Source organism: Xenopus tropicalis, chromosome 8 (genome assembly GCF_000004195.4).
Source record: "Xenopus tropicalis strain Nigerian chromosome 8, UCB_Xtro_10.0, whole genome shotgun sequence".
NCBI classification, from domain to species: domain Eukaryota; kingdom Metazoa; phylum Chordata; class Amphibia; order Anura; family Pipidae; genus Xenopus; species Xenopus tropicalis.
This window is the reverse complement of record NC_030684.2, coordinates 80,927,167-80,954,949: the sequence shown is the minus strand read 5'-3', so window position 1 is coordinate 80,954,949 and position 27,783 is coordinate 80,927,167. Positions and strand designations below refer to the sequence as shown.

General features: G+C 40.2%; 1 protein-coding gene across 3 annotated transcripts; it reads right to left on the bottom strand.

The window, feature by feature from the left end:
• Window positions 1-75: 75 nt before the first annotated feature.
• On the bottom strand, window positions 76-18,705 carry nccrp1 (non-specific cytotoxic cell receptor protein 1 homolog). Of its 3 annotated transcripts, XM_002940358.5 has the most exons (6): window positions 16,001-18,652; window positions 14,757-14,831; window positions 11,214-11,310; window positions 3,310-3,405; window positions 2,740-2,878; window positions 79-265 (listed from the first exon to the last, which is right to left on the bottom strand). In XM_002940358.5, exons 1-6 carry the CDS (start codon window positions 17,982-17,984, stop codon window positions 128-130), a joined length of 2,529 nt encoding a protein of 842 aa, XP_002940404.3. In that variant the 5' UTR covers window positions 17,985-18,652; the 3' UTR covers window positions 79-127. The 3 variants fall into 3 exon arrangements, 2 of the variants coding, with proteins under 2 accessions (XP_002940404.3, XP_004917095.2); XR_208929.4 differs by lacking the exon at window positions 11,214-11,310 and having other exon boundaries at window positions 76-265; window positions 16,001-18,705; XM_004917038.4 differs by lacking the exon at window positions 11,214-11,310 and having other exon boundaries at window positions 14,753-14,831; window positions 16,001-18,663.
• Window positions 18,706-27,783: the final 9,078 nt, after the last annotated feature.

The following is a 27,783-nucleotide window of genomic DNA, read 5'->3' as shown; positions in this document are numbered from 1 at the left end:
TGGGAGGTGGCTGGTAAAAATATTGGTGGATGAGTGAATGTGAAATGGTGTGATAAGAAAAACAGACAGAAACTAAAATCTGTACAGGTATATATATTATTTATTCCTAAAAATTGAGTATATGGGTTCAGTCATGTAGATTAACAAATAAGCTGCTATCTGTGACGCGTGTACGATGAAATCCCAGGACGGAAAGGTCTTTACTCTTGTGTAGGAAGTGCACATATCGAACTCCGGAGCCATAAGCCTTAAATATGTGTGAGACCTGCAGAAACAGACACCAGTGACCATCACATTATAATAAGGTTTGTATATCACATGACAGAATAAGTGCCCCATGTGTGCCAGGTATGGCCAGACACTTCGTTCACATGGAACAACTACATGTTTCACACTATCAGACTAGGTATTTGGCACTGACAGATTGGGGTACACCTTCTCATGCATAAGACATGCAATTCATGCAGTATCTTAAAATGTTATGCATAAGACATTTTAAGACATTGCATAAAATAGAGAATTTGCTGTGTTTCAGGAATATCCCTGTCAGATTACTGTATCAGTCATATCCAACCAACTCAACCCCCAACCACCAGTATGCAGGACCCACCATTCCTTAACAATCGTCAGTCAGAGACTGATAAAGGAGAAATCACTTGCCCTTGGTGACAAATATATCACTACCATATGTGCAATCAACATGGTACAAATATGCAATGCGTTCATATGTAGAAAGACAAAAATGAAATTCACATAAGAGTAAAGACACAAGCCACTACAGCAAAGGACAGAAAACCATACACTGTATTGCACATGTCAAAAAAACTGTTTCCAAGTGGCATCGATTGCATTACACTGACAGTGCTATATAGCACAGAAGATATACTATGGCTATATTGTTGGTACATGTAGTCAGAAGCAATGGTGCAAAGAAAGTAAAGGACAGGCATATAAGGCAGTTTCAAAGTGATTTTATGAAATGGCAGTAAAGTACCTGTGTAAACTCTTTTGCCCTGGGGGTAGGACTGGATGCACCCAAACAAATCTGGTCCTTCACAGCTCACACTCACAATTTAGCAAATTTTTATTTTCACCCATTGCCCCACATTGTGATAACATCCAGTAATGTTCCAAAGACCTATACCGACTCTCATAGTGTAAGCCATGTTTGGCTGCTTGTATTTATGACACCATTCACTGCTTCTTACCTTTTTTAATTCTGCTGCTACCACCCCTAGAGAAGAAGGTATGAATGTTTATGTGCATAATGCAGCCGGCAGCCTAGAGCCGTACATTTGTATTGACCCAGATTTATTTGTTTATTGCAGAGGCTAAGCAGGATTTTTTTTATATCTGCTTCCTTTTGGTGGTGCTAATGGGAGGGGCTGTTTTAGGGAGGAAAATTTGAAGATTTTTCTCTTTAATATACAAGTACTAATATCTAGCTAAAGCCTTTGCAGGATACAAACCCAACATTTGGTTAAAAAGGGCTTGTTTGGCATTATTATGGAGATGTTTTAGTATTAAACCTTTTAAGCATTTTTAATATTTTCATGAATGTTTTCAAGGCATTTCAGTAATGTTTCCCTTTTGCTGTATGGCACAGTGTTACACTGGCAACCTGCCATCCAAGATGCTAATTCACTAGCCTCAAGTGGCATCACTGTGAGAAGGCTTTTCTATTGGATGAAGGAACTGTAAATCCTTCTTGCACTGAATTGAATTCCTGAGCAGCAGCAGCAGCAGCATTGATTGGTGTTCAATGGGGTTAACATGAGCTTTACTTGGCAATGAAATTCAATGCAATACGACCTTGTATTTGTTAAGCTAGGGTCTTAATGACAGCAAAGCAGCAATTTATGCTTGTGTTTACTATCCTGGGAAATATTTGTTGAGACAGCCCCATCCAGGTTAAACTGAATAAAGCCCTGTGAGAGAAGATGAGACACAGAGAGTAGGGGCTGAGGAATGCATTGTAAACTGATTCCGATTAAAGCAACGCTTACGGTGTAATATAATAAAAATGGCAATATTTGCCTTCTCTAGTTACCCATAGCAACCAATTACCATTTAAAATTTTCTAATCTGTTATAGTTTGAATCATGAAAGCAAACATGTAAGGTCTCACAATAGCAAGGACTACACAGGGTAGAAGGTCATACCTGAGAGAGGTCTCACTGGTTCTGTTGTGCATAAACAGAAGCCCAGTAGTGACACTAGTGCATTCTGAATATATATTGGGAGTCTTTTTCACCGCTGATTACCTCTCAACAAAGTGAGAAAACCAAATTAAAGGGGAACGCCAGCTACCTAAACAAAATTTATTAACACAGAAACCCTTAATATACCTATCACTGTACTCTGTTCCTTCAAAAAGTATGAATAAATACAATTTTTATATGCTGAAATCCAGCTGCAAAACTTCTTCTCTTTCTTCATTATTTGAAATCCTGGCAGGAGAGGATGGACTAAAACATTGATGTTACAAATTGAAACCACACCTCCATCTCTTACAGGCAGAATGCAGGAACTACATAACCCACAATGCATTTCACTGTGATGTTACTTTCCTTATTGATATCACGTGTGCAGGGGATAGTGGGATTTGGAGGATGCAGGCTGAAGTCAGTTGACTACTATTTCTTTTGCATCTTAAAGTAGTCAGCCAGATCAGCAGAAGAACAAGGGAGTGTCATATTTCACAGAGCAAAGGAAGTCCCATTCCTCCCTGGCACTTACTGTATTCCATCCTTGGGGATCCCCACTCATGTCATTTTCTGGGGTCAGGTCGTGTTGAGCTATGACAGTTTTCTTATCATCAGCCAGCAGCTTTACATGTAGCTCATATACATTTTTGTGTAGTTTGCTGTCCTCGTACCTGGGGTACAAAAAAAGCTGTGAGATGACAACTTTCCCCCATGCTGGCAGTGCCAGTGCTTGCAAAACATAGATGATATGTATAGGGAATGCACTATTTAACTTGGAATTGTGTTTTGTTCTTTGCAGTATATGATGGTTGCAGTGGTCTGAAAACAATTATGTATATTGCTCTACAAGATATGTTACACCACACTGCAGGGACATGGATGGTGGCAGCGTGCATAATGTGTCACATGATAATATCTGTAACCCTCAGCTGGGTGAGCAACCCTTTACAGATAACAATGTGAAGAAAATGTAAGCATATGCAACTGACAATAGTGATCATTAGTTTAATAGTGCTCTGACACTGCCTAGCCTTGTGCAGTTATTTGCAAATACTGTGTGTGCAGTTCTGCAAAAAGTATACAAGAAAATGTATATTCTTACCAATCTAGAACATAAATATGTGGCTGATAGTTGTCCAGGAGCTCAGGCCACAAACCCTCTGCCAATAGATCCACCATTTGCTCCTTCACACACCAGCTGCAAGATGTAACACATATTATCAAAGATATGCACTGCCTGAACCTGTTACAGAAACCCAGTAGTCCAGGAACACAATAACCAGGAATTAAAAATAGAATAATGTCTAACTTGGTGACACAAGAACTAAGAACACTTAAATCAATATAAAAAAAGCATGTTGCAATATTTGCAATTATATAGCTGTGTATAACTGAAGTCTTCCATATTTATAAAAAAACATTTTTTTTTCATTTTATTGAATAAAACTCAACCTTACTAGTTCCCACTGTGTGTTGCCATAGTAAATTACAGCCTATTTACCAGGGAATAAGAAAAGAAAAATGTTCATTATGTCTACAGCAGTGATTCCCAAACTGTGGGACTGGTTTCCCAAGGGCTTGGAGCAGTTGAGGATGGGTGCCACATCCTAAGGGTCAGTTTGGTGTGAGAATTGGGAACAATTAACATTTTGTGGTGAATATGTTTTTTGTTCTAGATATGACTGCATCTTCAATATTTTTCAATATCTAAAATTCATTACCATCAATGTACGTAAAGAGAGGTGATGCTATGTGGCTAGGGTTCCCACCTTTTCTGGAATAAGACCAATAGCCTTCCTTTATTTGTTGTTAATCTTCCATGCAATAAAGTTTGCATTAAGTATAATTTTCACTCAGTACTGGCTAGCAGGCAACCCTATGCATGGCGATTGACAGTTCCAATGGCGATTGGCCTTGTTTTAATAGTTATTGTCTATTGTATAAGTAAATGTAATTGTATTTAGAGGGATTATAGTGACCCATCCTAAACAGAATAGAGACCAGGTTTTCTAGGTTAACTATCCCTGGATTAAAAGGTGATTGCCAAAAACAGTGCCAGACACATTACAGCAGTTCCCAATAAAAATTAACTTGAAAACTAGAAAAAATTGTAAATTTCAAAAGTGCTCAGAGGAGAATTAATTTGTTTTTAGGGTTAACATTCCCTGTAAAAATGGCACAGGGACATACATGCAGCTTGTTACATCTGACTTAAATTCTTTGGGGGGGGAAATGTAAAATCATGTCCTGAAGGCTTTAGGGGCAATATTATGCTGTTGATTGTAACCAAATATGGCAGTGTAACTTAGGCCTCAGGCACAGCATTATTCAGCTACTGTGCAGCACAGGAGCCCCAAGCAGAAATGTAATCAGAATCTGAAAAAAAAACCAATATTCCCTAAAACTCAATTTACACATTAATTTACCTTCCATGCACTACGGTCCTCCATGCAATGTGCCCTGCCCTGAAAGTCAAGGTGTAAGTACATTGCCTAAAAAAATCCCCAGGTAAGAAACTTCCAGGGGAAGATCGCTAGAGTTTGTGAATTGGACTCGAGGACAAGAAAATGTCAAACTAACTTTGATAAATTTGAAATAATTTTTCTGTTTTTTATGTAACCTAGGACTTCTCTAAAGGTGGCCATACATGTAACAGTTATGAACTTTCCTGCGACCAAGCATAGTGTGGTTAAGGGAAGGAGAGATAATGTTATGTGGAAAGTTTAAAGCCTGTGGGGGGCCTTGAAGCTATTTCTGAACAGAGCCATGTGATAGAAGTGCCCCCGCCCATATACTTATCTATATGTTTCATGACTAAGAATAAAGGACTTTTATAATTATAGTGCAATTCATATTAATCATACCTTTATTTCCTAGGATTTATTATAATGCTAAGAGCACAAAGGGTTACTCTGTATCTAGAAACCCACATCTGACAAAAAGGCTATATATACAGAAGAAGACAACACAGCCTCCCTGAAGCTCAAGAATTCCAGTAGAGAGGAATCTAAAGAACCAATTCAAAGCAGTTCCAGGAAATGCAGATAAATTGTGCTTTATTTTTATTCCTAGAGCTATATACATAAAGAATAATGATAATAATTCCTTTATGGAGCTGAACATTATCTGGATAATGTGTGGCAGCAGCAACAAGCTTCCAGTTCTAGCTTTGATTTAAAAAACAAGTGATAGCTATGGTCTATGCTTGTTATGCTGTTAGCATTATGCCTCATTATTTATCCACCAAAATCCTATTCTAGGTGAGTAGAAACTGTATACTTCAGTGACCCCAAGTGGACAAAAAGAGCATTCCAGGTTTGTAGACTAAGCACAGAGCCATCTTGTGTTTATGGTTTATATCAGAAATGTATCAGATTTTTTTTTTAGCAGCTCTTTAGTTGTTCTTTGTCATTTATTTTGTATGGTTTTTGAATCAGGCTTGCAATTTCCAGGGTGCAGGTCAAAATGCATCTGGTTGCAGGGTCAGACTGGGCCGCTGGGACACCGGGAAAAATCCAGACCCGACCCTTGCTGGCACTTCCGCTGCCCGACCATTCCTCCCCTGATGCATTAAATTTACACACGCTCAGGGGACCACGTAGGGTGGGGGCCCTGCGTGGGGCTGGTGGGGGCACCTGCAGGGCCCCTAGGGCGGGAGCCCCAGTGGGCCCTGCACCCCCCAGTCTGACCCTGTCTGGTTGTCAGGAGTGGCTGACCCATGCAACCAAAACAGACTGAATGTTACATTAAAATGTTACTGCTTATCCTACTTTTGAGGACCTCTATTATGCATCTTCCATTCTGACTTCAAAACTGCTGTTAAATGTTATTTGCCCTAGTAGGCCATTGTTTCAGCAGACCAACAAGTGATTCCGTGAGATGTTAGTAAGTTTGTACAGATTTCATGCTGCCAGTGCAGCTGGTTGCCTCTTGTCATAGGTTAACATGTAACCCAGAGCTGGCAAAAATGAAGACTCTTCTATAGCCATTTTACAAATACATAAGAAAATTTATATAACAGTCAGCTGGCTATGGTTCCAGGAGTACCCAGAACAGAAAACAAGCATTTACCTAAATAACTTTGTTTTCAGGTCAAACACACACAAATACTTGTGTTTTATGTCTTAAATTTTTGCTTATATGTTTTGTTTCATTTTTCTTTAGGACAGTAAGATTTAAAGATGTGGGAGCTCCTGATCCATATTAGTTCTGGGGTTAATTGTCCCCTGAATGTGGCATTGGAGCCAGAGAGATATTTGATGGATGAAATAAACTGCAGTAAGATACTGTCCATTTCACGAGCTGTTCAATTTGCTATATGTGATACATGTCACAGGGCACTTAGTATATTGCATGCACAGGCATTTATCTTGTGATTTATTGTATTTACTAAATATATTCACTAAATTTTATGGGTTAAATGGAAGTGAATATGGGGTTAATTGTCCCCTTAATTCGGCATTGGAGCCAGAAAGATATTTGAGGGATGAAATACACTGCAGTGGGATGCTGTCCATTTCAAGATTTGTTTAATTTGTTATATATGTTATATGTGATACATGCCACAGGGCACTTCTTATATTGTATACATAGGCACTTAGTTTGCATTTCATTGTGTGCACTAAATATATTCACAGAATATTATGGGTTAAATGGAGGTGAATATGGACTGATCCTCCTCTTCCTGTGGGTATTTAAACACTTGTTTGTATTTGTACTAATAGGCTTGATAAAGGGCTGGAGTGAAGCCCGAAACGTTGCCTTTGGCACTTAGTAAAGATTCACATTTTTCAAAACAACCGGAGTGCTGCTGTTTTCTTCATTCTTTGTTTTCAGGTCTCTTCCCCATTTGCTTTTTTTTTCTTAATAGGGGTACCAGTACCAGCACCTTAGTTTTGCAGTATGTGCTCGGCAGGGAAGAAGTTTCAAAGCTAGAGTTTTAATTATTATTATTCTTTATTTATGCAGGGCTAACATATTCAACAGCACAGAGATTTTTAAATCATGCACAGCAGACACTGCCACAGTGGAGCTTTCAATCTAATGTATCTATCATATTCACGTGGCCAATTTTATTATAAGACAAAATACAAGAAATGGGGGAACAGGTATTAATACTGGCCCAGTCACACACCAGTAATATCAACTTGAAATAATAAAAAAGCCAATTCCTGGAAATGGCCGTGTGGGAAACGTTTGATCGTGTTTTGAAGTGTCATGAGCACTGAGTAATAAAGCTGGGAATATCCCATTCGACTGCATTTTTCAGTTATTGGCTTATTTTTTAAGTCAAGGAGGAAATGGGAACAACCAGAGAAAACCCACAAAAGCATGGTATAAACTCAAGGAGTAAAATAATATGTCATAGGGACATTAGTTTGTAATCTGTAATCAAGTGCAGATTACTTTTGTACTTAAAGGAGAAGGAAAGGCTAAGTCACTTGGGGGTGCCAAAATGCACTTCCTCTTCCCTGTTCGCGCTTGCGTAGTAGAGTGAGAAACTGAACTTTAACAAAAAAGTCGGCTTTTCACTCTAAAGTGCATGCCCCGGCCCAGGGATTTTGCTGGCAGAGCAAACTCGGAAGAAGGAAGTGCTCGCTACAGGTACCCCGGGCTGGTGCAGTTTTCTCCTAACAGGGGCACCAGCCCAGGGTACAAGGTAAGTGATTAAAGTCACTTGGGGTGACTAAAATTTTGGCACCCCCAAGTGACTAAGCCTTTCCTTCTCCTTTAACATACAAAAGTTAACATATTTTTAGAATCACTATACCGGCCAGGACTAGGGGCAGTTCCAAGTATAGAAGCTAGAAAGGTGAGAAAGAGGCACATCGGGGGCAGCCCGGGGACAGATGGAATAATTATTATAAATTTACTAGCTGGTAAATTTGCAATACTAACCTAGTCTTAGCTGGTACTTTACTATCTAGGCCAAGAAATACTGTCCAGGTGGCAACCCTATTTGCACTATATAAATAAAGTATAATAATAATTATAGTGCCCTGGCTGGAAACTAAACCTAACTCTGCAAGAGAGCAGTGCTACACATTGTGCCACCATTTTGCCACTTTACCTACCTATGCACAGTTTTAATCTGTGATGGGAAAGCACCTCATTTAGAAGACCAGAAAACTGGGAAAGGTTAAAGGAGAAGGAAAGGCTAATAAAGAGTTAATCTCAAGCTGCAGACATACCTTCAGTTCTCTCAATAGTCTCCCCATATTTCTCCTGTTCAGATGATCAGAAGCCTTATAGGAATAAAAATGCTGAGCTCTGTAAAGAAAGTTCCCACAATGCCTCGCTCCTGCACCAAGACCCCTGTACATGCTCAGTTTGTAAGACTATGAGTACGCTTCCTGCTGATTGGCTCAGATCATTGTGGGAGGGGGGAGCAGGGGGAGGAGAGAGCTGCGTGTCTCTGGCACAGGAAAAAAAAAGAGACAAGATATCTTTTTTCTTTAGATAGAGGGCTCAGTGCATCGTTTCTGTGAGTGCTTATAGCTGTATTGACCTTTCTGATATTCTGATCTCTTAGCTTACTTAGTTTTTACCTTTCCTTCTCCTTTACATACATTTTTTTAATACAAGGGAATGAGAAAGAGTACAAGAATAAAAAAAACACATGAGAGGTAAAACATGGGTAAGTTAGAACCCACTCAAATATATTATTCACAAATAAATAATTATAAAATCTTAATCAAAGCTATTATTTCATGTACATGTGAACTACAACACCCATTAAAAAGCTTAAAGGAACAGTAACCAAAAATATGTTTGTATGTATATAGTGTTTTTAAGCAATTAAAATTGAATGTACTGTTGCCCTGCACTGGTAAAAACTGTGTGTTCACTTCAGAAACACTACTATAGATCATAGAAATAAGCTGCTGTGTAGCCATCGGGCAGCCATTCAAGATAGACAAAAGGAACAGATTATATAGCAAATAACAGATAAGCTCTGCAGAATACAATGGTGTTTTAAAGTCCCTGTCTGTTATTTGTTATGTAACCTGTGCCATTTAGCCCTATTTAATTTCAATAGTTACCCCAATGGCTACATGATAGCTTTGTTTATATAAACTATAGTACTGTTTCTAAAACTAACACACAGCTTTTACCATTGCCGCTTAACGGTACCTTATATTTTAATTTATGATACACTTTCATTTTTTGTTGTTACTATTGCTTTAAGCTTACATCAAATGAGGTGGGTTGACCACTGTTTTCTCATTATCATTTCCAGCCTGAGGTAATTTCCTACTGTGTTGAATGGGAACTGCACACTAACCTCAGCATTATGGCATTATAACGTGTGTGCATGTTTAAAAGCAATTTTAAATTGCATAAAAATAAATGAAAAACAAGAGTCAAAATGTGGTATGCCATTTGCTAATTGTTTCTCTTATATATCTATGTAGGCCAAGAAATAATTTCTGCTATATTTGCATTATTTATCTATTGTAAATAATTTAGCAATGAATCTATGGCACTGACATGAAAGCACCATTGTGTCTATGCTGTAGATATTAGATTTCAGGATTGCCTTTTGATCTACACCATACTGCATGTTTACTGGCAGGATGCTGCATGGCAAGATCAAAACAGCCCAACACTTAAAAGGTTTAAACTGAGGAAATATATTTACCCAGAATATAATCCTTTTCCACGTCTCACCATAGTTCATCAGTTAGTTTTACAGTGACAATCAATCAATATAATTATGTATTTTTTTACTTTTTACATTTGTGTTACATTCCCTGGGCTCACATTCTGCCCCATATTACCTCACCAACCTCTATATTCCTCTACAGAGGTTTATTGCTTGTACACTTGATTCATGAGCACACAGATCCCCAACCTTTTTTACTTTTGAGCCCCATTACATGTAAAAAAGTGTTGGTGAGTCCCACAAGCATGAAAAAAAGTTATTTGGATGCCAAATAAGGGTTGTGATTGGCTATTTGGCAGCCCCATGTGCACTGCTAGCCTGCAGGAAGCTCTGCTTGGAGTAAAACAGTACCTCTGTGCTTCAAAACTTGCCTCCAAGCCAGAAATTTAAAAATGGGCACCTGCTTTGAGGCCGCTGGGAGCAACATCAAAAGGGGGAGATGAGCAACATGTTGCTTGTGAGCCACTGGTTAGGGATCACTGCTCAAGAGCTTAAGTTAAAATCCTAAACTTTAAAGGATTTCTGCAGGTCTTATACATTAAGAGCCATTTATGTTAGTGTTACAGTTTAAATGGCTTATTTTGTTTGTGGTTTTTGTGTATTTGTCTTTGTGCCATTTTACACCGGGTGCCAGGGGACTGTCCAGTTTACCAGGGTGATGCTGCTCCCATGCCATTCATAATCCCTGGAACATGCTGAACAAATAATGAATGGATGGATCAATGGATTTTCAATAGCACAGAAGTGCCTGTGGCTATTTTTATAGGGGAGCCAGGATGTTTCTTATGGCCAGCAGTCGTTTGTCACTTGCCTTTCAACCTGCAGTGCAACCCTTGCTAAATCTCCACATCCAGCTAGCACTTCCAGTTGGTTTAGACAATCAAAGCTATTTGGTACTCGGCCCTTAATACACTTAATACACAGATGTATCAGGCCCACTGTGCAGTTACTAACCCAAGACCCTGGAGAAGGAGTACTGTACTATAGAATTATGAAAGGTATGTTGGCATAGAGCTGCTGGCCTTAAGAAGTGGATTAGCTCCTTTACTTACTAATAAAAATTAGGCATTGTTTATTAAGTGCAGTAAACATATCACTGCATAACAGTGCATACAGGCTGATCAGGGCCCTTTCACAAAATAGTTAACAACACTATACTAATTCATCAGCTATTCATGAAATAATTTCTCTGCTTGGACATTACTTTACTCCATTATCGCTTACCATTTCAGCAAAGAGAAAAATATGTCAGTGCTAATATACTATGTATGTATGTGTGAGCTTTTATGCATTTATATTACTATAAATCCAGATGTGGTAGTGCACACAAGCATATGTACCTGTAGACAGGAAGGTAACACACCACTACCCCAGGTGGAACCTTGGTACGGTCCACAGGAATCTCTTCTGTGCTTATCTTCCATCCACTGAAATTACCTGAAGACGGTGGAGGGGAACTATTATAATGCTCCTATTCACATTACCAACATATTATACCTAACCCTTACATATATTAAAACTGACTTGATGCGGCATGGTGCACGTATTTGCTTGCCCCACAGGAACATATAATGTAATCTTTCCTAGCCAACCATGTCAGCGTCGAGGGTTTTTTTCCTCCATCTCATGCATGAATGCTGCCATGGATAGCCAGCGAAAGAAAATTCAAGAAAGCAGAAAGTATGTGACAGAAACAGAAAAACTTACCCACTTTCTATTCAATGGATTTTTATAAGCGTATTTATCAAATGGTAAACTTTAACTTTCACCCATTGATAAATACACTTCTAAAAATCCCATAGGAATGAAAAGGAAGTGAGTGAGTTTTTCTGTGGCGAGCTCTAATTTCACACTTTAATAAATCTAAATGTACATTTTTCTCCATCCATGCTCACAAACACACATATACAATAGGGGCACTTGTTTTTTGACTGTAGGAAGAAACTAGAACATAAAAGTGCCCAGGTTAGTTTCAAACCCAGGACCTTTAGATGGCAAGGCATTAATGCTAATCACAGTGTCACATATTGGCATTGGCATTTGGTAACAAACAATAAATCACACTAGAAATAATTGGAAATAATTGAAAAGAACCTTAACTGCAGTATTTTCCTTAGATTCCTTATGTTTTCCTTTGATCCTGATTCACTTGTCAATACCTAGAATCCCATTCTATCCTTCCATGAACCCTCACAACTCCATAGCAGCTGTGCCCATAATCTCCACCCCAACTAAACCCTCAAACTCTGAAACACAATTCTTTTGCTTACAGTTTGCATGGCACATGTGGAGGAAATCCAGTGCATATGGGGTTATTGTCTTTTCACTTCCATACCAAGCAAGACGTATATGGCTCACTCATGAACAATAACAAATCCAATCAGAAACTCTTGCTTCCCATAGTAAATATTCTTCTACATGTTTTCACTTTCTTCACCTATACACCTATAGAACCTCCAGTTTTATACAGATAATCTCCTGAGGCAGTCTAATGTAGACAGTTCCCCATTTCCAAAGCCAAATTACACTTTTCTATTCTCATCCTCCTGCTGATGACAGGAATCAAACTACATATAAATTTTGTAGGAAAGTGAAAAACTCTATGTACTATTGGGTAGTAACCTTGATAACTGATAAAGTTCCAGGTGCAAAACTTATGTTAAAGTAAATTCATTCCAAATGTGAAGAAAGATACCATGTGCTGAAGATAGGATGTGCTGATGGGAAGAGACAACACAGATAGGCAGACCACTCCTATAGTAAAATAGCCTATTCACCAAATGTCTTATCACCAAATTTATGGGCCTTCATGCAGAACTGGGACGCATGAAAAAGAAAAACATATAACACATTAAAGCATGTATTTAACAAAATTGTGCTGCAAATCCTGCTAAAGTGTGCCTATTGACATTGGTGTGCTGTGGCAATGGGCACAATGTACTTGTACCTAAAGGATCACCTGCAGAAGTTATTTTGACACAAAGCACCAAAAATTATGCAATTACATCTCATTTGTAAAAACCCACAAATATGAGTGTTTTGATGGTCACTGCACTTGTGGCCGTAAATGACCCTTAAAGTGTTGAATAGTTGATACAGCAGGACATCCACCAGTATTTCAAATCCTTATCCTTTATGTTGACCACCACACTTCCTTAGAAGGTGTCATCTAACCAGCGCTGTTACTCCCCTTAAAAAACACTAAAACTATGTCCCTTGATTATTGCATCATCAAAGCTGATTATATTATACATGGCTCCTTTCTTCACATTTAACATGTTTTATACCTAGTACTTAATTGATTATTGAGGGTACTATATCACAGTACCTTTTTGTGCTTCCCTACAATAGTTGCATCTAGTTTGAAGGGTAAAACAGAATAGACTATACTGGGCAGCTTCAATGAAATGTACACTTTTTGTCACTTCAAGACATCACAATATGAATGCTGAATGAACTTTCTTTGTACTGGGGACTACTGATGGTATGCTTAATAACCCAACTTCAGCACTCTGCCTAGGGCTAATCTTTTATCTTTTATCACTTTTATCTTCCTTATCAATGTTGTTAGGATACCTTCCTTTATCTCTCCAGGAACTGCTAAATTTCTCATTCATCCCATAGTCCTTCTTCACATGTATTACTACAAATTACCCCTAACTATTCTCCCAGACACACATCATCCAGCTTGAACAGTTCTTGAATCCAATTTGCCCTGGAATTCCATTGCTGAATGCATCCCTAAGGAACACTTCTTAGAGGACTTGCATTATCTAATTGTATCTTTGCCCTTATGCCAGTGCCCTAACCACTGTGAATAGCAATGCTTATAATACTTCAATGTATGCATGTAAGATACTAACTCTTTTAGGGCCGTGATACACAGGGAGATTAGTCGCGCCGCAACAAATCTCCATTCAAGGAAACTTCAGCGACTTTGGCAAATCACGGTGCTGCGTATGCCATCCCACCGTCGATTTACATTCTAGCCAGCGGGATGGCATTGCGGGGAGATTATTTGTCCACGACAACAGAGATTTGTCACGGCGCGACTAATCTGCCCATGTGTCACAGCCCTTTGGGTGAAGACATGCGGAGCTACTAGTAGCAGTTACTTGCCATGGCTAGATAAACAGACAATGTTGATCATTTACTGATTATTGTCTCTACATGTGTTATAGCAGAGGCAATTCTCAGTACTGTCTATGGCATTGTATTTTCTGGCCTTTAGTAACCGTGACAAGTAGCTGCTACTAAGTAGCTCCCTGTGGAGCAGAGACATCCTGACATTTCAATCATCAATTAAGAACATCCGTGCACATCACACAAGTGGAAATAAAACAGTGCATGCATTGACACCATTCACAAAGGTACATGCCTTAAACACATTCCTAAAAATCTGCAGCCAGTACCAATGCCAAAGAAATACTGGGCGCTTATGCTGTTATTAATGGTATAATAGCATGGACCCTAAATACAAATTCTATGGAGATTAAGTACATTTCATCTTGAAAGCTATTTGCAATAAACCCTGTTATATAGCAAATAAAGCACCTCTTTTGTAAAATATAGGAGTCACTGAGAAGTTCTATAGCCGTATACAGGTCATGACCTCATCCTCATATTTCACAACATGGGGTGCTTTATTTATTATAATACACAAGTTTCAGTGAATCATGCCACAGAAATTACATCACTAAGCACCAATTATAACTGATGACATCCCTAAGCTCCAATTATAAGGATATAATTTACAGGATATTCAGCGCTTTTGTGTATTATAATATCTATATTTATCTTGATGTCTGTACTAAATGTGTTGTACAAAATATACAGTGCTGCGTATACAAACATCAATCTGACAATCATTGAGTCTTACCCACCTAAGGTCTCCAGTGGCTGCTTTTGTGGAGGGGGTTCACAAGGCTCCTGTGGAGGCATCAGGGATGTAGATAAACCTAAAGAAAATAACGACCTACAGGTTTAAGCTTGCCATATGTGTGGGTGGGGCCCAGAGAAAAAGACAGAAGCAAACTGTATTTGTTGTTAAGAATAGACAACAAAAGAGACAGCCATGGAAAGAGCAAGACAGTCACGGAATGGATAAGGAGGGGGGAGAGAAGCTGCAGCCATAGCAGAAAGGTATGTGTCAGGCTGCTACAAGACCAGGAATGTCACAATGAAGTAATAAGAAAAATCAGCACTTTCCTTGCTCCTACTACCTCTCCCTGTATTCTTCTTCAATCCACTGAGAAGCATTTGCAATTCACTGTACTTTTGTGTATCAGAAAAATAAAGGTATTGCAGCCAAATAAATAAAGCTGGCCATACACACACCAACATAATAGGTAATAATAACATTTGTGGGCTCAGAATTATCTTCCCAATAACTTTCGTAAAATGGCGATTGGTCGTTTAGTCCATCAGACAGGTTAGAACATTCTGAGAAAAATTGTGGGGGCTTTTTATTATTTGGATGGAGATCCCACTTTAAGTGCATGGTACATTAGTAGACACTGCTTATTAATGACCAATACAAAGGATAAAAAGGTAAACAGGTAGCTATTAGCTTGTATACAGATCATTATGTACTATTATTATGTATATCAACAGATATCTTAGCACTAATGTGAGTAGTTATACAGAAGTAGAGGTAAGCACATATTTAAGTAAAAAAAATAAAAATAGATTGGCAAACAAGGATGTTTGTATCTGGGAAGTCCTAGAAGGTTGAAGGGTCCATGTAAGTATGTAGGCAGGTAAGAATACAAGTAGCTAAGCATATAAGGGGCATACAGGTAGCTAAGAGCTTAGCAGGTATGTGTGCTGTATATACTGTAGTTATACTGTAGTTAGCTAAGGACATAGGAAAGTATTTATACAGATAGTTAAGCACACATACATAACTAATGATACAAATAGGTAAGTATACAAGCACTTATACAAAGGCAAGAGGCAAACAGACGGCTGAGCATATAAGTAAGTAAATATACAGACAGGCAAGCACACAAGTAGCTGTGCAGTTAGCTGAGTAGAAGGGTGAGTAGATATACCTATGTGTTATGGGTTAAGTATACACAGTAGATATACCTTCTGCATGCACACCTATTATAGAAGCAACACATACCTTCGGGGTTGGAGCTCTTCAAGAAATTTCTGCTAAATGGCCTGTGTTTATAAATCTCTTTCCAGCTGGCACTATCTGGCATTGAGATCTGTCTGGATCTCAGACCCCATTCCCTGTCGCACAACTCTAGCCATTCCTGGGCAGTCTCTGGTTCCTTGTGCACTAAAGGCACACTCTCTGTGTTCTGCTGAGCTGTATTCTTGTGCTGCTCCTGCAACGCTGAAGTTTCACTTTGTTGTTTCTTCTCTACTAAGGTTCCGCCATCTTTAATCTGTTCCCCTGCTATCTCTTTCTGCATTTGCTGTGGGGTTGTGGTCTCTTTGGTGCTGTCACCAGCTACTTCTTTTCCTAACTCTGGTAGCTCTGTCCCAGGTGGCTCTTTGCATTTCTTCCATTCTTCAGATGTCACTTTTTTATTCAGCTCCTCTCCGTCCATCCCTTTCTGTATTCCCTGTCTTCCAATTCTCTCTTTCTGCTTTGTTTGTCCACCGGCTGCCTCTTGCTGTTTCTCGTGTCCTCTTTCAATGATGCCCTTATGTCTCCCCTCTATCCCACCAGCTAGGTCTTTCTGAGCCACTCCTTTCCCAGGTATTTCTCTGTGTTTCACCTCTTCTCCAATTGTATCTTGGTATTTAACTCCTTTACTGCTAGTCTGGGTCTCCTTGACTCCTGGTGTCACGTTCTGTTTCACTTCTTCTCCAACTATCTCTGTGTGTCTCACCTCTTGAACAGCAGTCTCTTTAAATTCCACTTTTTCTCTAAGTGCTTTTTGTTTTACCTCTTCTTTAACTGTCTCTTTCAGTTTTACTTTTTCCCCAGCTGTCTCTTTCTGTTTCACCCCTTCTTCAGCTGTCTCTTTTTGTGTCTCTTCCTTTCCACCTATCTCTTTAAATTTAACACTTTTAGCAACTGTCTCTTTTTGTTTCACCTCTTCCTTAGCTGTCTCTTTCTGTTTTACCTTTTCCCCAGCAGTCTTTTTGTGCTCCACCTCTTCCACAGATGTATCTATCTGTTTCTCTTCTTTTCTAGATATCTCTTGGAATGTATCGCTTTTATCAGCTGTCTCTTTCTGTTTTACCCTTTCCCCAGCTGTCTCTTTTTGCCTCACCCCTTCCTCAGTTGCCTCTTTGTGCTTTAACTCTTCCCAAGTCTCTTTTCCAATTATTTCTTTTCCAGGTGTTTCTTTGAGTTTAACCTCTTTCCCAAATGTATCTTGGTATTTTGCTACGTTGCCAATTGTCCCTTCAATTTCTTTGCCAGTGGTCTTTTTAAATTTCACCTTTTCTCCAGCTGTCACTTCTTGCTTTACCCCCTCCCCTACTGTCTCTAACGGTTCCACCCCTACCTTAGATGGTTGTTTTTGGGGTACCTTTTCCCCAGCTCTCTCTCTCACTCCTCCAGATGTCTCTTTGTGTCTCACCTCTTCCCCAGCTGTCTCTTTTTGTTTCACCTGCTCTTTAGCTGTTCCTATTTGCTTTACTTTTTTCCCTGTCTCTTTAAGTTTCACCACTTCTTCCTTAGCTACCACCTTGTGCTTCTCTTCCTTCCCACCTGTTACTTCGGGGTTTTTTTCTTTGGGTTTCTCTTGTTCCCTGGGTGTCTCTGTGTCTTTCTTTTCTTTCCCACCTCCTTCTGTGTATTGTCCCACAACGCTATTCCCGTCTTTCTCCTGTTCTGCTGCCTCTGAGGATCTCTGATCTTCTATCCCCCGCCCATGTGACTCTTCTACATTCCCTTGATCCCAACCCCTTGCCCCCTGTCTCTCCCCCCCTTGCTTGGTGTCTGTGCTTCCCGCTGATGGTCTCTCTGACAGCTCTGTATCTGTAGATTCCTTTCTTTCTGATACTCCAATGTCCCCAACATTTTTCTTGACAGGACGCCCTGCGTTGCTCCTCCGAGCACTTCCATCAGAGCTGCCAGACTTCTGTGGGACTCCAGGCTGCTTTCCCTCTGCACCCTCTTCCTTAGCCTTGCATGTACTCATCTCGTTGCCAACACCAAGTGTCTCTTCCCAGCAGATGGGATAGCACCTTTAAATCCCTTATAGGCCAGGATTTGGGTGTTACAGGGTGAGGAGGGAGCAAGAGGGCGGAGGGTGCAGGTAGGAGCGGATGAATGGTGCATGGCACAGGAGGGTGTGGTGCAGGCAGCTGAAGGGAGGGTGCCCATACATGTCTATCTGCACACTCGTTCCTTCACTTGCGCTGCTCCCAGTATTGCATAGGCTGCAGCGCTATGGGCCACTACCAGTTGCTGCTATGAGGAGCGCTCAGGTTCATAGGCACTGTAATATCGCCCTGTCCGTATCACATTCCCGGGGCATGGGCCGTCACATCTACTGAATGCTACAGGGAAGCGCGGGCTCGTAAGGGCGACAGTGTGAGCGAAAGGAAACGTTGGGTGACTCTGCTCCGATTCCCCGGGCCGCGCAAGAGCGAGTGTATAAACATGAACGTGTTGTGCGACATTGTGGGCTCGTATGTTGGGCCGGTGCCAGTGCGCTCCCGGTCCGTCGGAGCACAACGCTTGGCTAAGGCTTTGTGGCCTTTCCCTTCCTGAACTGACTGCTGTCAAACTGCCAGATTTTTCTTCTAATCCTGTCGGAAGTTCACGCTTCATTTGTGTTCGCTGCCAGTCAGTTTTCCAGCATTGTATTCACTTTAAATTTGGGGCGTTTGCTGGATTTTAAGAATAACATTTTCAACATATATCTTTCTTGTGCCTGCATTTTCTTTTCAACTTCTAGAACTAGATATAAGGCTCTAAATACCAAAGAAAAAAAGAAACAGATATCAGACACATATTTTATCTAGGAAAATGAAATGATATGGAAAGCCCCGTGTGTCACAAATGCACTAAATATACCATAGTTCTGTGGCGCTTCCTGACTCTTAATAAATCCATGGCAGTAAAATAATGGTTTGTTAAAGGTCTGCCCCATATATATAATAATAAAAAACATTGACAAAATGGGTAAATATAACATCAAAGCTTGTAATTTACAGCATCAGGACAGCTTCACTTCAGATGCACTGTAACAACAGAGCAGGAACTGGGGTAGGAGGAAGAGGCACATGCCTAGGACATAGGAGGCAGTAGAACCCTAGGCATAAACTTGCTGCCTCCGCTATGGGCAAAACACAAGGTACAGTTAAGCAATTTAGCCGCCATAGGCTTATGTACAAATTGCCACGACTAATTGCGCATCGATTTGCTGCACACCCTTTACCCTTACTCTGGCCCCTAGGTGTCTAGGGTGGGTGGGAGAGAGCAGTCCAGAGGAGAGTTGTCAGGAGAAGTGAATGAAGTTGGGGCTTGCCTTGGACACCCTCCATGGCCACCACACGTCTAGATAATTGTACAAAACTTTGCTTTGTACATTATTTGTGTGTATGGCCACTTAAAGTCATTAGGTGACTAATGTCACAGGAGGGTGGAGCAAAACTGACAGTGCTAATTGTGTCTGCTAGTGCCAATGTTTTCTAGGTAAACTGGCTTATTGATAGAATGGGCTGCTAAAATTGCCTCCTGAGTTGTCATACATGCCAAGATCTGGGGGCAATATGGATGAACTGAAACTGCTGGAACAAATCATGGCAACACTACTCCTTTTTAGAATTAACATCTTTCACTCTGTGACCATCATTCAGTCTCATTCTCCAATACTGGCAATACAAGACCACTGACAGAAATGCAAGTACACTAAGGTGAGACAAAGCCCAGAGTCCTCATCACCAGTGCAGGGCAGGGTGCAAAGTACAAACACATATTGGACTGCACCCATTTCCTGCACTCTCTACCATGCTTTGCATGTCTTTAAGGACAGCTTAGGTCTCTTGCTGCTCTCTTGTCCTGTGATCCCGGGGAGGGTGTATTATGATCTTAGGTATGTTATGGGTTACCTGCAATTCTAAGGGAGGGTTGAAAATGTAATTTCAGCAGAGGGCCTGGGCCTCCTTAATTTAACCCCTGAATCTGTTACTAACTAATCTCCACATCTTTAATCCATCCACTTCAATTCACTTAGTATACTAAGGGGCACATTTACTAAGACACGAATCCGAATTGGAAAAATCCGATTGGAAAACGAACATTTTGCGACTTTTTCGTATTTTTTGCGATTTTTTTCGGCACCTTTACGACTTTTTCGGAAATTGTTGCGACTTTTTCGTTACCATTACGATTTGCGCGAAAAAACTCGAGTTTTTCATAGCCATTACGATGCGCTCGTATCTTGTCGCGACTTTTTCGTATTGAGCGCTCGTAAGCGGCGGACGAAACTTTCCGACTTAGTATGATTTTGGAAGCCTCCCATAGGACTCAATGGCACCCTGCAGCTCTAACCTGGCCCAAGTAAAGTCACCATACTGAAGCTTGAATGAATCCGAATCTTTCGTACTCGGCACGAAGGCTACGAAAAAGTCGCAACAAAATACGAGCGCATCGTAACGGCTACGAAAAACTCGAGTTTTTTCGCGCAAATCGTATTGGTAACGAAAAAGTCGCGACAATTTTCAGAAAAAATTTCCAAATACCGATCATTACGAAAAAAACGCAATCGGACGCATTCGGCCGGTTTGTGAGTAAGTAAATGGGCCCCTAAGTGTATACTATATATAGTGAAGCTGCATCCATTTCACACCTCCCACTAAACCACTCTACTCACCCTTTTACTACTAAAGATTATCATTTGGCACTTGGTCAGATGGCAATCTATTTTTTGCCCTTTACACCAAATACTAGAGAACAGGGGCAGAATCTTCTATTCATAAACATCATTATTTCATGACACATCATATTTTCTCAGGTTCCCTACTATTCATCCTCCTTCAGTAGATTTCCAAGGCTTATTGCTGCAGAACAAAATATTTAAAGTAAAAAAAAAACACAACAAATAAAGAGTTACGATTAAATGCAGATTGTCTTAGAATACTGTCTGCTTTATTTGACCAGATCCATACATTGGTCCAGTTGTCTCAGATTTCAAATGTTATAGCTACATGTAATTGTTTTTGTTTCTTGTACCCCTTTTTATACTGAGACTCCAGCCATCTTTGTTAAAGAACAATGTTTTTTGCTGATTTGAAACCTATTGAATGTACCACATTGGGTAGTAGTAGTAATCAACACATGCCAGTTTCTCTTCCTGGTGCTTCCCACATGAAAAGAACCACTATGGGTTACCCCTGACCTACAATTATTGTCAAAAATGTGCAGGCAATACTTGTAGGTAAATGGCAGCCCACAGCACTTTCAAATAATATGAGCAGGAAACCATTTGCAGCAAGATACAAAAAGTTTGACCAGCAAGATACATCATGCAACACAGTCCTTAGGGTATTTATACACTCTAGACTTATTTATAGTCAAAATCCTTCATAAGAATCTGTGCTGTAGCTCAGAGCGATGCAGACATCCACTGATATTCAGCCAGTTGTGTTATACAGTATGTGTAGGGCACTACCAAATGGGAAAAAGCTGCCAGAAGTTTAATGATACCCTCAGTTATGCTTGAGCTCTGTGTGTCACCTCCCTATTTATGAAAATTAGCTAAACTAATTTTTTATGACAATTTGGGCTTCCTGTTAATATTTATTATTATTTGAGCCATAGAGACAGGTGTGGCATTATATGATTGACAGCCAAGATTGTTAAATACCTTTATAACAGGTATGAAGAAAAAAAAATAAATTGGGTTTCATGTTTAATTTGAAAATTACTTTTATTATACAGCTTTTTATGCCTGTGTGGCACGTCCCGTTTAAGGGCCTCATAGACTTATTTTTATGACATTAGAATTTGCACCACAAACTTGTTGTATGTCAGGTAATCATTCCATTTCATTTATGGGGCCCATTTATGAAGCATATTGCCACCTATCTGAACAGCCTTACAGGTCCTTGGGTGACTATATATGAATACGGCCATGATTGGCTGCAAGGGACACATCAGGTCTCAGCAGTTAGCAGTTCACATGTGGGATTCAGGAAGCATCGAAGGCTGAAGGTAATTGGTTCATACGAAACCACAAAGCAAAGCAAAATCAGTCTAGGAAACCTTGTTTATGAAATAACATGGCTTCCAGAGACATTCCAAAAGATACAGACATCCAATATACGGACAGGGGTAATAGTTGTTTGCTATGTTGGATGCAGGCAACAAAAATAAACTGTTCTCCAACATTGCTTGGGAGCACTTTCTAACACTAAACCAGGGGGCTCAAACTCAATTTACCTGGGGGCCACAGGAGGCAAAGTCAGGATGAGGCTGGGCCGCATAAGGGATTTCACAAAAAAAAGTCGGGAGCTGCTGATTGCGGAAATGACGTTATGCCATCACAACAGTTATTATGGGAAGACGTTCTGTGTGCACAATTAGCTCCTTACGTCTTCCCATAATAACTGTTGTGATGGCATAACGTCATTTCCGCAATCAGCAGTTCCCGCCCGCCGTGCCTTGCATTATCCCTTGAATCGCAATAAAAATCGCGATCCATTCATTCGGCGTTGGTGCGGGCCACAAAATATTGTACCGAGGGCCGCAAATGGCCCGCGGGCCGCGAGTTTGAGACCCCTGCACTAAACCCTGCCCTCAGTAGCAGCCTCATTATGTTCATAAGCTGGACCCTCACGCTTACCTTGTACCATGTTGAATGGATAGTTCATGAACTTATAGTCCATTGGCACGATTCAGCGGAAAGCAGAGGGATCTATCACTTCAGGGAAGTGTTGAATAAGTCAGTAAAATAAAGTGGGGAGACAAGTCAGAGAAATGGTTTATTCTCTCAATCTGAGGATTCCTCTCAATCTGAGGAACCATGTATGTCTGAGCAGGAAAAAAAAAAAAGAGATATATATATAGAGAGAGAGAGAGAGAGAGAGAGGCCTACCTCTAGTTCCAGGCCTGCTTTGGCCCTTTCCTGTAGTAAACAAATGCACTCTGTTTGAATTATACATGACATAGCAAGAGAAGCAGCTTTGCTCACACCCAAAACAGGCCTCTGGCATCCAGCTCCTGATCCTGTAAATGGCTCTTGTGGTCTAGATTCAGTACTGAAGTGTAGAACATGATGCAACTTGAAGGGAAACAACTACTTAGATAGGATGATTACTAAATGTACTCACAAGAATCAAATGCTGGATAACTGGTTAGACTGGCATATTAATCATAGATATGCTGGGTGAAGCAATGCATCATGATCGTAAAGGCAGGGCAACATTGTACTAAAATTTATCACTTCACATCTAGGGATTAAGGAAAATATAGACCTATTAGTAGGGCATAGATGTGCAATATTGAATATATGGGAAATTGTGTTTTCAGTCAATTTATTTTTAACGACTGTAGTTAGGCTATGCTCAGTTGATCTGATTATCCCATCTGACTGAGTGCTGGAAATCGCTCTGCACTGCAGCTTTGTTACAGCTTGATCAATCAGACCGATACTGTGCGTTTCTCTTTAAAGGTCCAATGGCCTTTCATGATTGTGAAACTCAGCTAAATGAGAATTTAGCTGCATTAGATTTGCAGTCAGGCAGGATCAGTGTGGAAATGCAGTTTAGCATGAGCAATGAGGCTTTAAATGTCATGCTTTGCCGTTACAGTTGTTGCTTGTCAGATGTCGCTGAATAACACCAATCAAAAGAAGAGAAACTGGCGCAGGCCTACACCTTCACCTTTCATCTCCACTTTGAAAATACAGCTGCACCGTACCATTGTTTGTCATTGAATGGACACTGAATAGACATGTTTGTATAGCACTACAGTCAACAAAGGTCCCAAAATAGGAATTCAGAGGGGTACTTTGTTTGCCACAAACAACTTAACATAGTGGTGCACAATGCAGGCAATTTATTTTTTACAGGAAATAAATGTATTAGGCCAATCCCACAGGAGGCGGATTCTCATCCTGAGGATAAACGCATAGGCAAGCAGTTTTGCGCTGAATACAGCTGTGCATGCCTGCAATCTGCCTGGCGCAATGGCTCTGGGTGCAGGTACAACTAAAAGCTTTTTTGAGCATAAGGTGGATTCTCGACCTGCGACTATTTGCAGTTGAGAATCTGCCCAGTGTGGCATCAGCCTCTGCAAAGTGTGGTGTGAATATGTAAGCAGATCACACAGTCTTACAAACAATCTAGGGTGTGTGTTTTTAACAGAGCTTAATGAAATAGTGATGGTACTGTGCAATACCCCAACATGCTTAGTGCAGGCCAAGAGCATTTCACTTCTCTGTCCCAGTGCAGAAGTGGGAAAACTCCTTTTTAGCACAGGCTTTTATCCACTGTAATAAGTCACTACTACCATAACACACATTTCAGTTAAAGGTAAACTATCTTGATAAAATATATTTTTTGAAGCAAATAACATTTTTTTCATTATAAATGAATAACTTCATATTCCCTTACAAGAAATGTTTAACTCACACCCAGCACTGTCTTCTGACACACTGAGGGCTGCATTAGGTTTCTTTAGAATAAGTAGCTTTGGGAGACAAGTGCCAACTTTATTGCCTTGATTTAGCCAATAGAGTGCAGACATACCCATACACTTATTTTCCCCAATCTCTCTCTACGTGTTGTAGTCCTATATCATTCCTCTGGTTTCCTGAATCATTTTACTGCTTGGCTTCCACACTATTTCTCCAGTGACACACCAGCTATCATTATAGGTGGTTTTAACATTCCCACTGCAAAACTGATCTTACTTTACTTTCAGATAAAACTTTCAACTGTTTTATCACATGCATCTCTTTCCACCCACACATAAAGAAATTAACACATTTTACTCACAACTATCAACTATCAACAGTATATTAAAGCTCTAATATTAAAACCCTCTCCAGTCTGTATATAGCAACTTTTCTCTACAATGATGCTCTTTCAGCAGCTTGACACCCTTGCTCCTTCCACTGCCTTTCACAACCGACCAGCTAACCCCCAGCCCTGGGACAATGGCTTAACTCTGCCTCAAAAGATAGATCAGCTGAATGCCAGTGGAGGAACTAACTGATCCAATCTACGCTCTGCTTTTGACCTTTCTTCTCCTCTCATCACTTCAACCCATTCTTGACTGCAAGACTTGCATGTCTCTGGAACTCTCTCCCTCAAGCCATCGGACTCTCTTCTTTCCTTCCAAACACTCCATAGACACTCCCCCAAGACTGACTTATTTAGAGATGCATATTTAATGTATCTTGATTGATCAGACATTTACGTATCCTAAATCACCCATTTGTTTCTGTATTGCTTTTGTTTCAAATGTACCCTAACCCTACAGATTTTAAGTTCTTGTAGGGCCCTTTGCTCCTATTCTTACATAACAAACCCTTGTTTGTTACATTATTGCAAAATCCCTTTTCATTATAAATTAATGTAAAGTGCTGCTTAATTTGCTGGCACTATATAAATAAATGATGACGATGATACCCATTTCTAGTTTTCTAGGTTGTGTGTGTTGTTACAGAAACTGGTAATACAGTGACACCTGGTGGCACTGTGACAAAAACATGGAGATTATACTATTTACCAGCATAAATATACATTTTGAGAACTGCCCCTTAAACAAGAGTTTGGAATAAGTACCCAAAGACCAGTGGACTTTGACTTGAAAGTTGTATAATTTTGATTTAATGGACTATTGAAACTAGAATTTTTAAAAAGGGCACATTCTGGCTCATTTAAAAAAACTAGGCAAATCTGCACCCAGGTAGTGACCCATAGCAACTGACATTTTTGCTTTCTCATTTCTACCGGCAGATTGCTGAACAAAGCAAATCACCGATTGGTTGCTATGGGTTAATGCCCAGGTGCAAATTGCTTTTCACCCTAATTAAAACTAAAAGTCAATACATACCTTATGTTAAAGTAGCTGACCTGCAATGAGACAAATGTAAAAATAATAAATTCCAATGAAAAGGAAAGAAGTGTTATAAATGAATGGATAGACAAGTGAACTTCTCATGCAGAACCTACCAACTTGTTTTCAAGCCCCTTTCCCTTATCGTTCTTTTGCATAAGGGATGCACTGAATCCAGGATTTGGTTTGGAATTCAAACAAGATTCAGGTTCGCCATGGTCCTGGCCACACCGAATCCTTAAAATCATGTTGAAAATTTTTCACCACTGCTATGGTACATCCCTAATTTTGTATAGGGAGAACAGTACTAAGAAAGGCAAACTTTTAGCATAGCTAACAAAGAACATTTGTAGCAAAGGCTAGCATTTCATTTTGAACACTAGTCATTCCTAAGCTAGTTCTGAATGGCTCAAGCACACGATTCACATGGATGGTATTATATAAACTTCCAACCCAAGCACACAATGTTTTCAGCAAACATGAAAGACAGAATGAGATCCACACCCAGCACAGCAATCAATCTCATGAGTCAGTTCCACCACTACAGTGATCCAGAGAATGTTAGCACCTGTGCTTAAACTAAAGCCTAAAAAAAGAATATGGCTAAAAATGTTGAATTTTCCATACTGAGGTAATGATCAATGCATTCAAGGTTGTTCATGGCAGCTCCATAGATCTTCTTGGGCCATCTTTTAAAAGCCAGTGGCACAGCACATGCTCAGTACACTCTGGGCTTCTGTTGAAAAGCTAAACTGAAGGGGGACATGATGTGAAGGGCTGATGGGAGACATGATTTGATGTGAATGATACAGGCCTGATATTAATTCTGATGCAGAATGCTGGTCTCTATAGTGTCATGTATTTTGAGTCAGTCTTTGATCTCCCTGTAGAATAGTCCCTTTTGTAAATTAAAAAGGGGCAGAGCTAAACCTTTACTACATCTATTATCAGCAGTTATTGTATTTCAACATTTGTAAAATGCAAAACTGCTAAATTTGTGATAACCCATTCTATGTGCCTGCCCTTACTAACCTATAATAGGCCATACAAACTGATGTTTCTAGGTTTTTTCTTTTTATTGGAGAATGCTTGGAAGTCACCCAGAATTTTGTATCTGAAAATAAAAAAAATGTTTCCTTCAACTATATATGGCTATAAAATAGATTTATGGGCAGAGAAGTTTTCTCTGCTGCCAGCAAACAAGCACTAAGTATCAGGATCAAGGTAACAATGTGTGTGTGTGAGCAGCACAGTATAAGATATATTGCCATTTTGGCACCATGTTTCTCATGAGAAAATAATGTGTTGGGGAAAAATACCCAAAATCGATCTGCCATTGCTGTAAACTGTAGGGTACAAAGGTTTAAAGGGGATGTTAACCCAAAAGCTATTTTTTGGAATGTAAATCTATGCAGCTTTCCCCTATTATATATTTTCAATGGTTTAAAAAGTTATCTGTAAATGTGATTACATTGTAACATAACATAGTATCAGAAGTCAGCTCCCCTCAAACCAAGGCAGGAGCAAATCTGCACCCATGGTTGCCCTGAGGTGGACACTGATGCTGCCCCTCCTTGCTCTCTAATTGCACTCTCTGGACTAGAAGAGCCAGAATTCTGATTTAAGAATCAGAATTCTGGCCCTTAAAGTTACCAGGGGTGGGTTTTTGCTACCCCTGGTTACCTGAGGGGTGCTGCCAGTGTCAGACTGGGCTGCCGGGACACTGGGAAAAATGCCATTGGGCCCCGGTGGCCTAGACTCGACCATTGCAGGCGCTACCCCTGCACGACCGCTCCTCCCCTAAATTCACGCGCTCGGGGGAGGACGCCGGGTGGGGGGCCCTGCGAGGGGGGGTTAGGGGACGCAGGCGGCGGGGGCACCTGCAGGGCCCCTGGGGTGGGAGCCCCGGTGGGCCCTTCACGCCC

Bases quoted from the DNA above. Each gene is read 5' to 3' on its own strand.
- nccrp1 (XM_002940358.5), bottom strand. From the start codon at position 17,984: ATGAGTACATGCAAGGCTAAGGAAGAGGGTGCAGAGGGAAAGCAGCCT. The intron at 14,832-16,000 runs GTATGTGTTGCT...TATTTTCTTTAG, and splicing joins GAAGAGCTCCAACCCCGAAG to GTTTATCTACATCCCTGATG. The intron at 3,406-11,213 runs GTACATATGCTT...TACATCTTGCAG, and splicing joins TGTTACCTTCCTGTCTACAG to CTGGTGTGTGAAGGAGCAAA.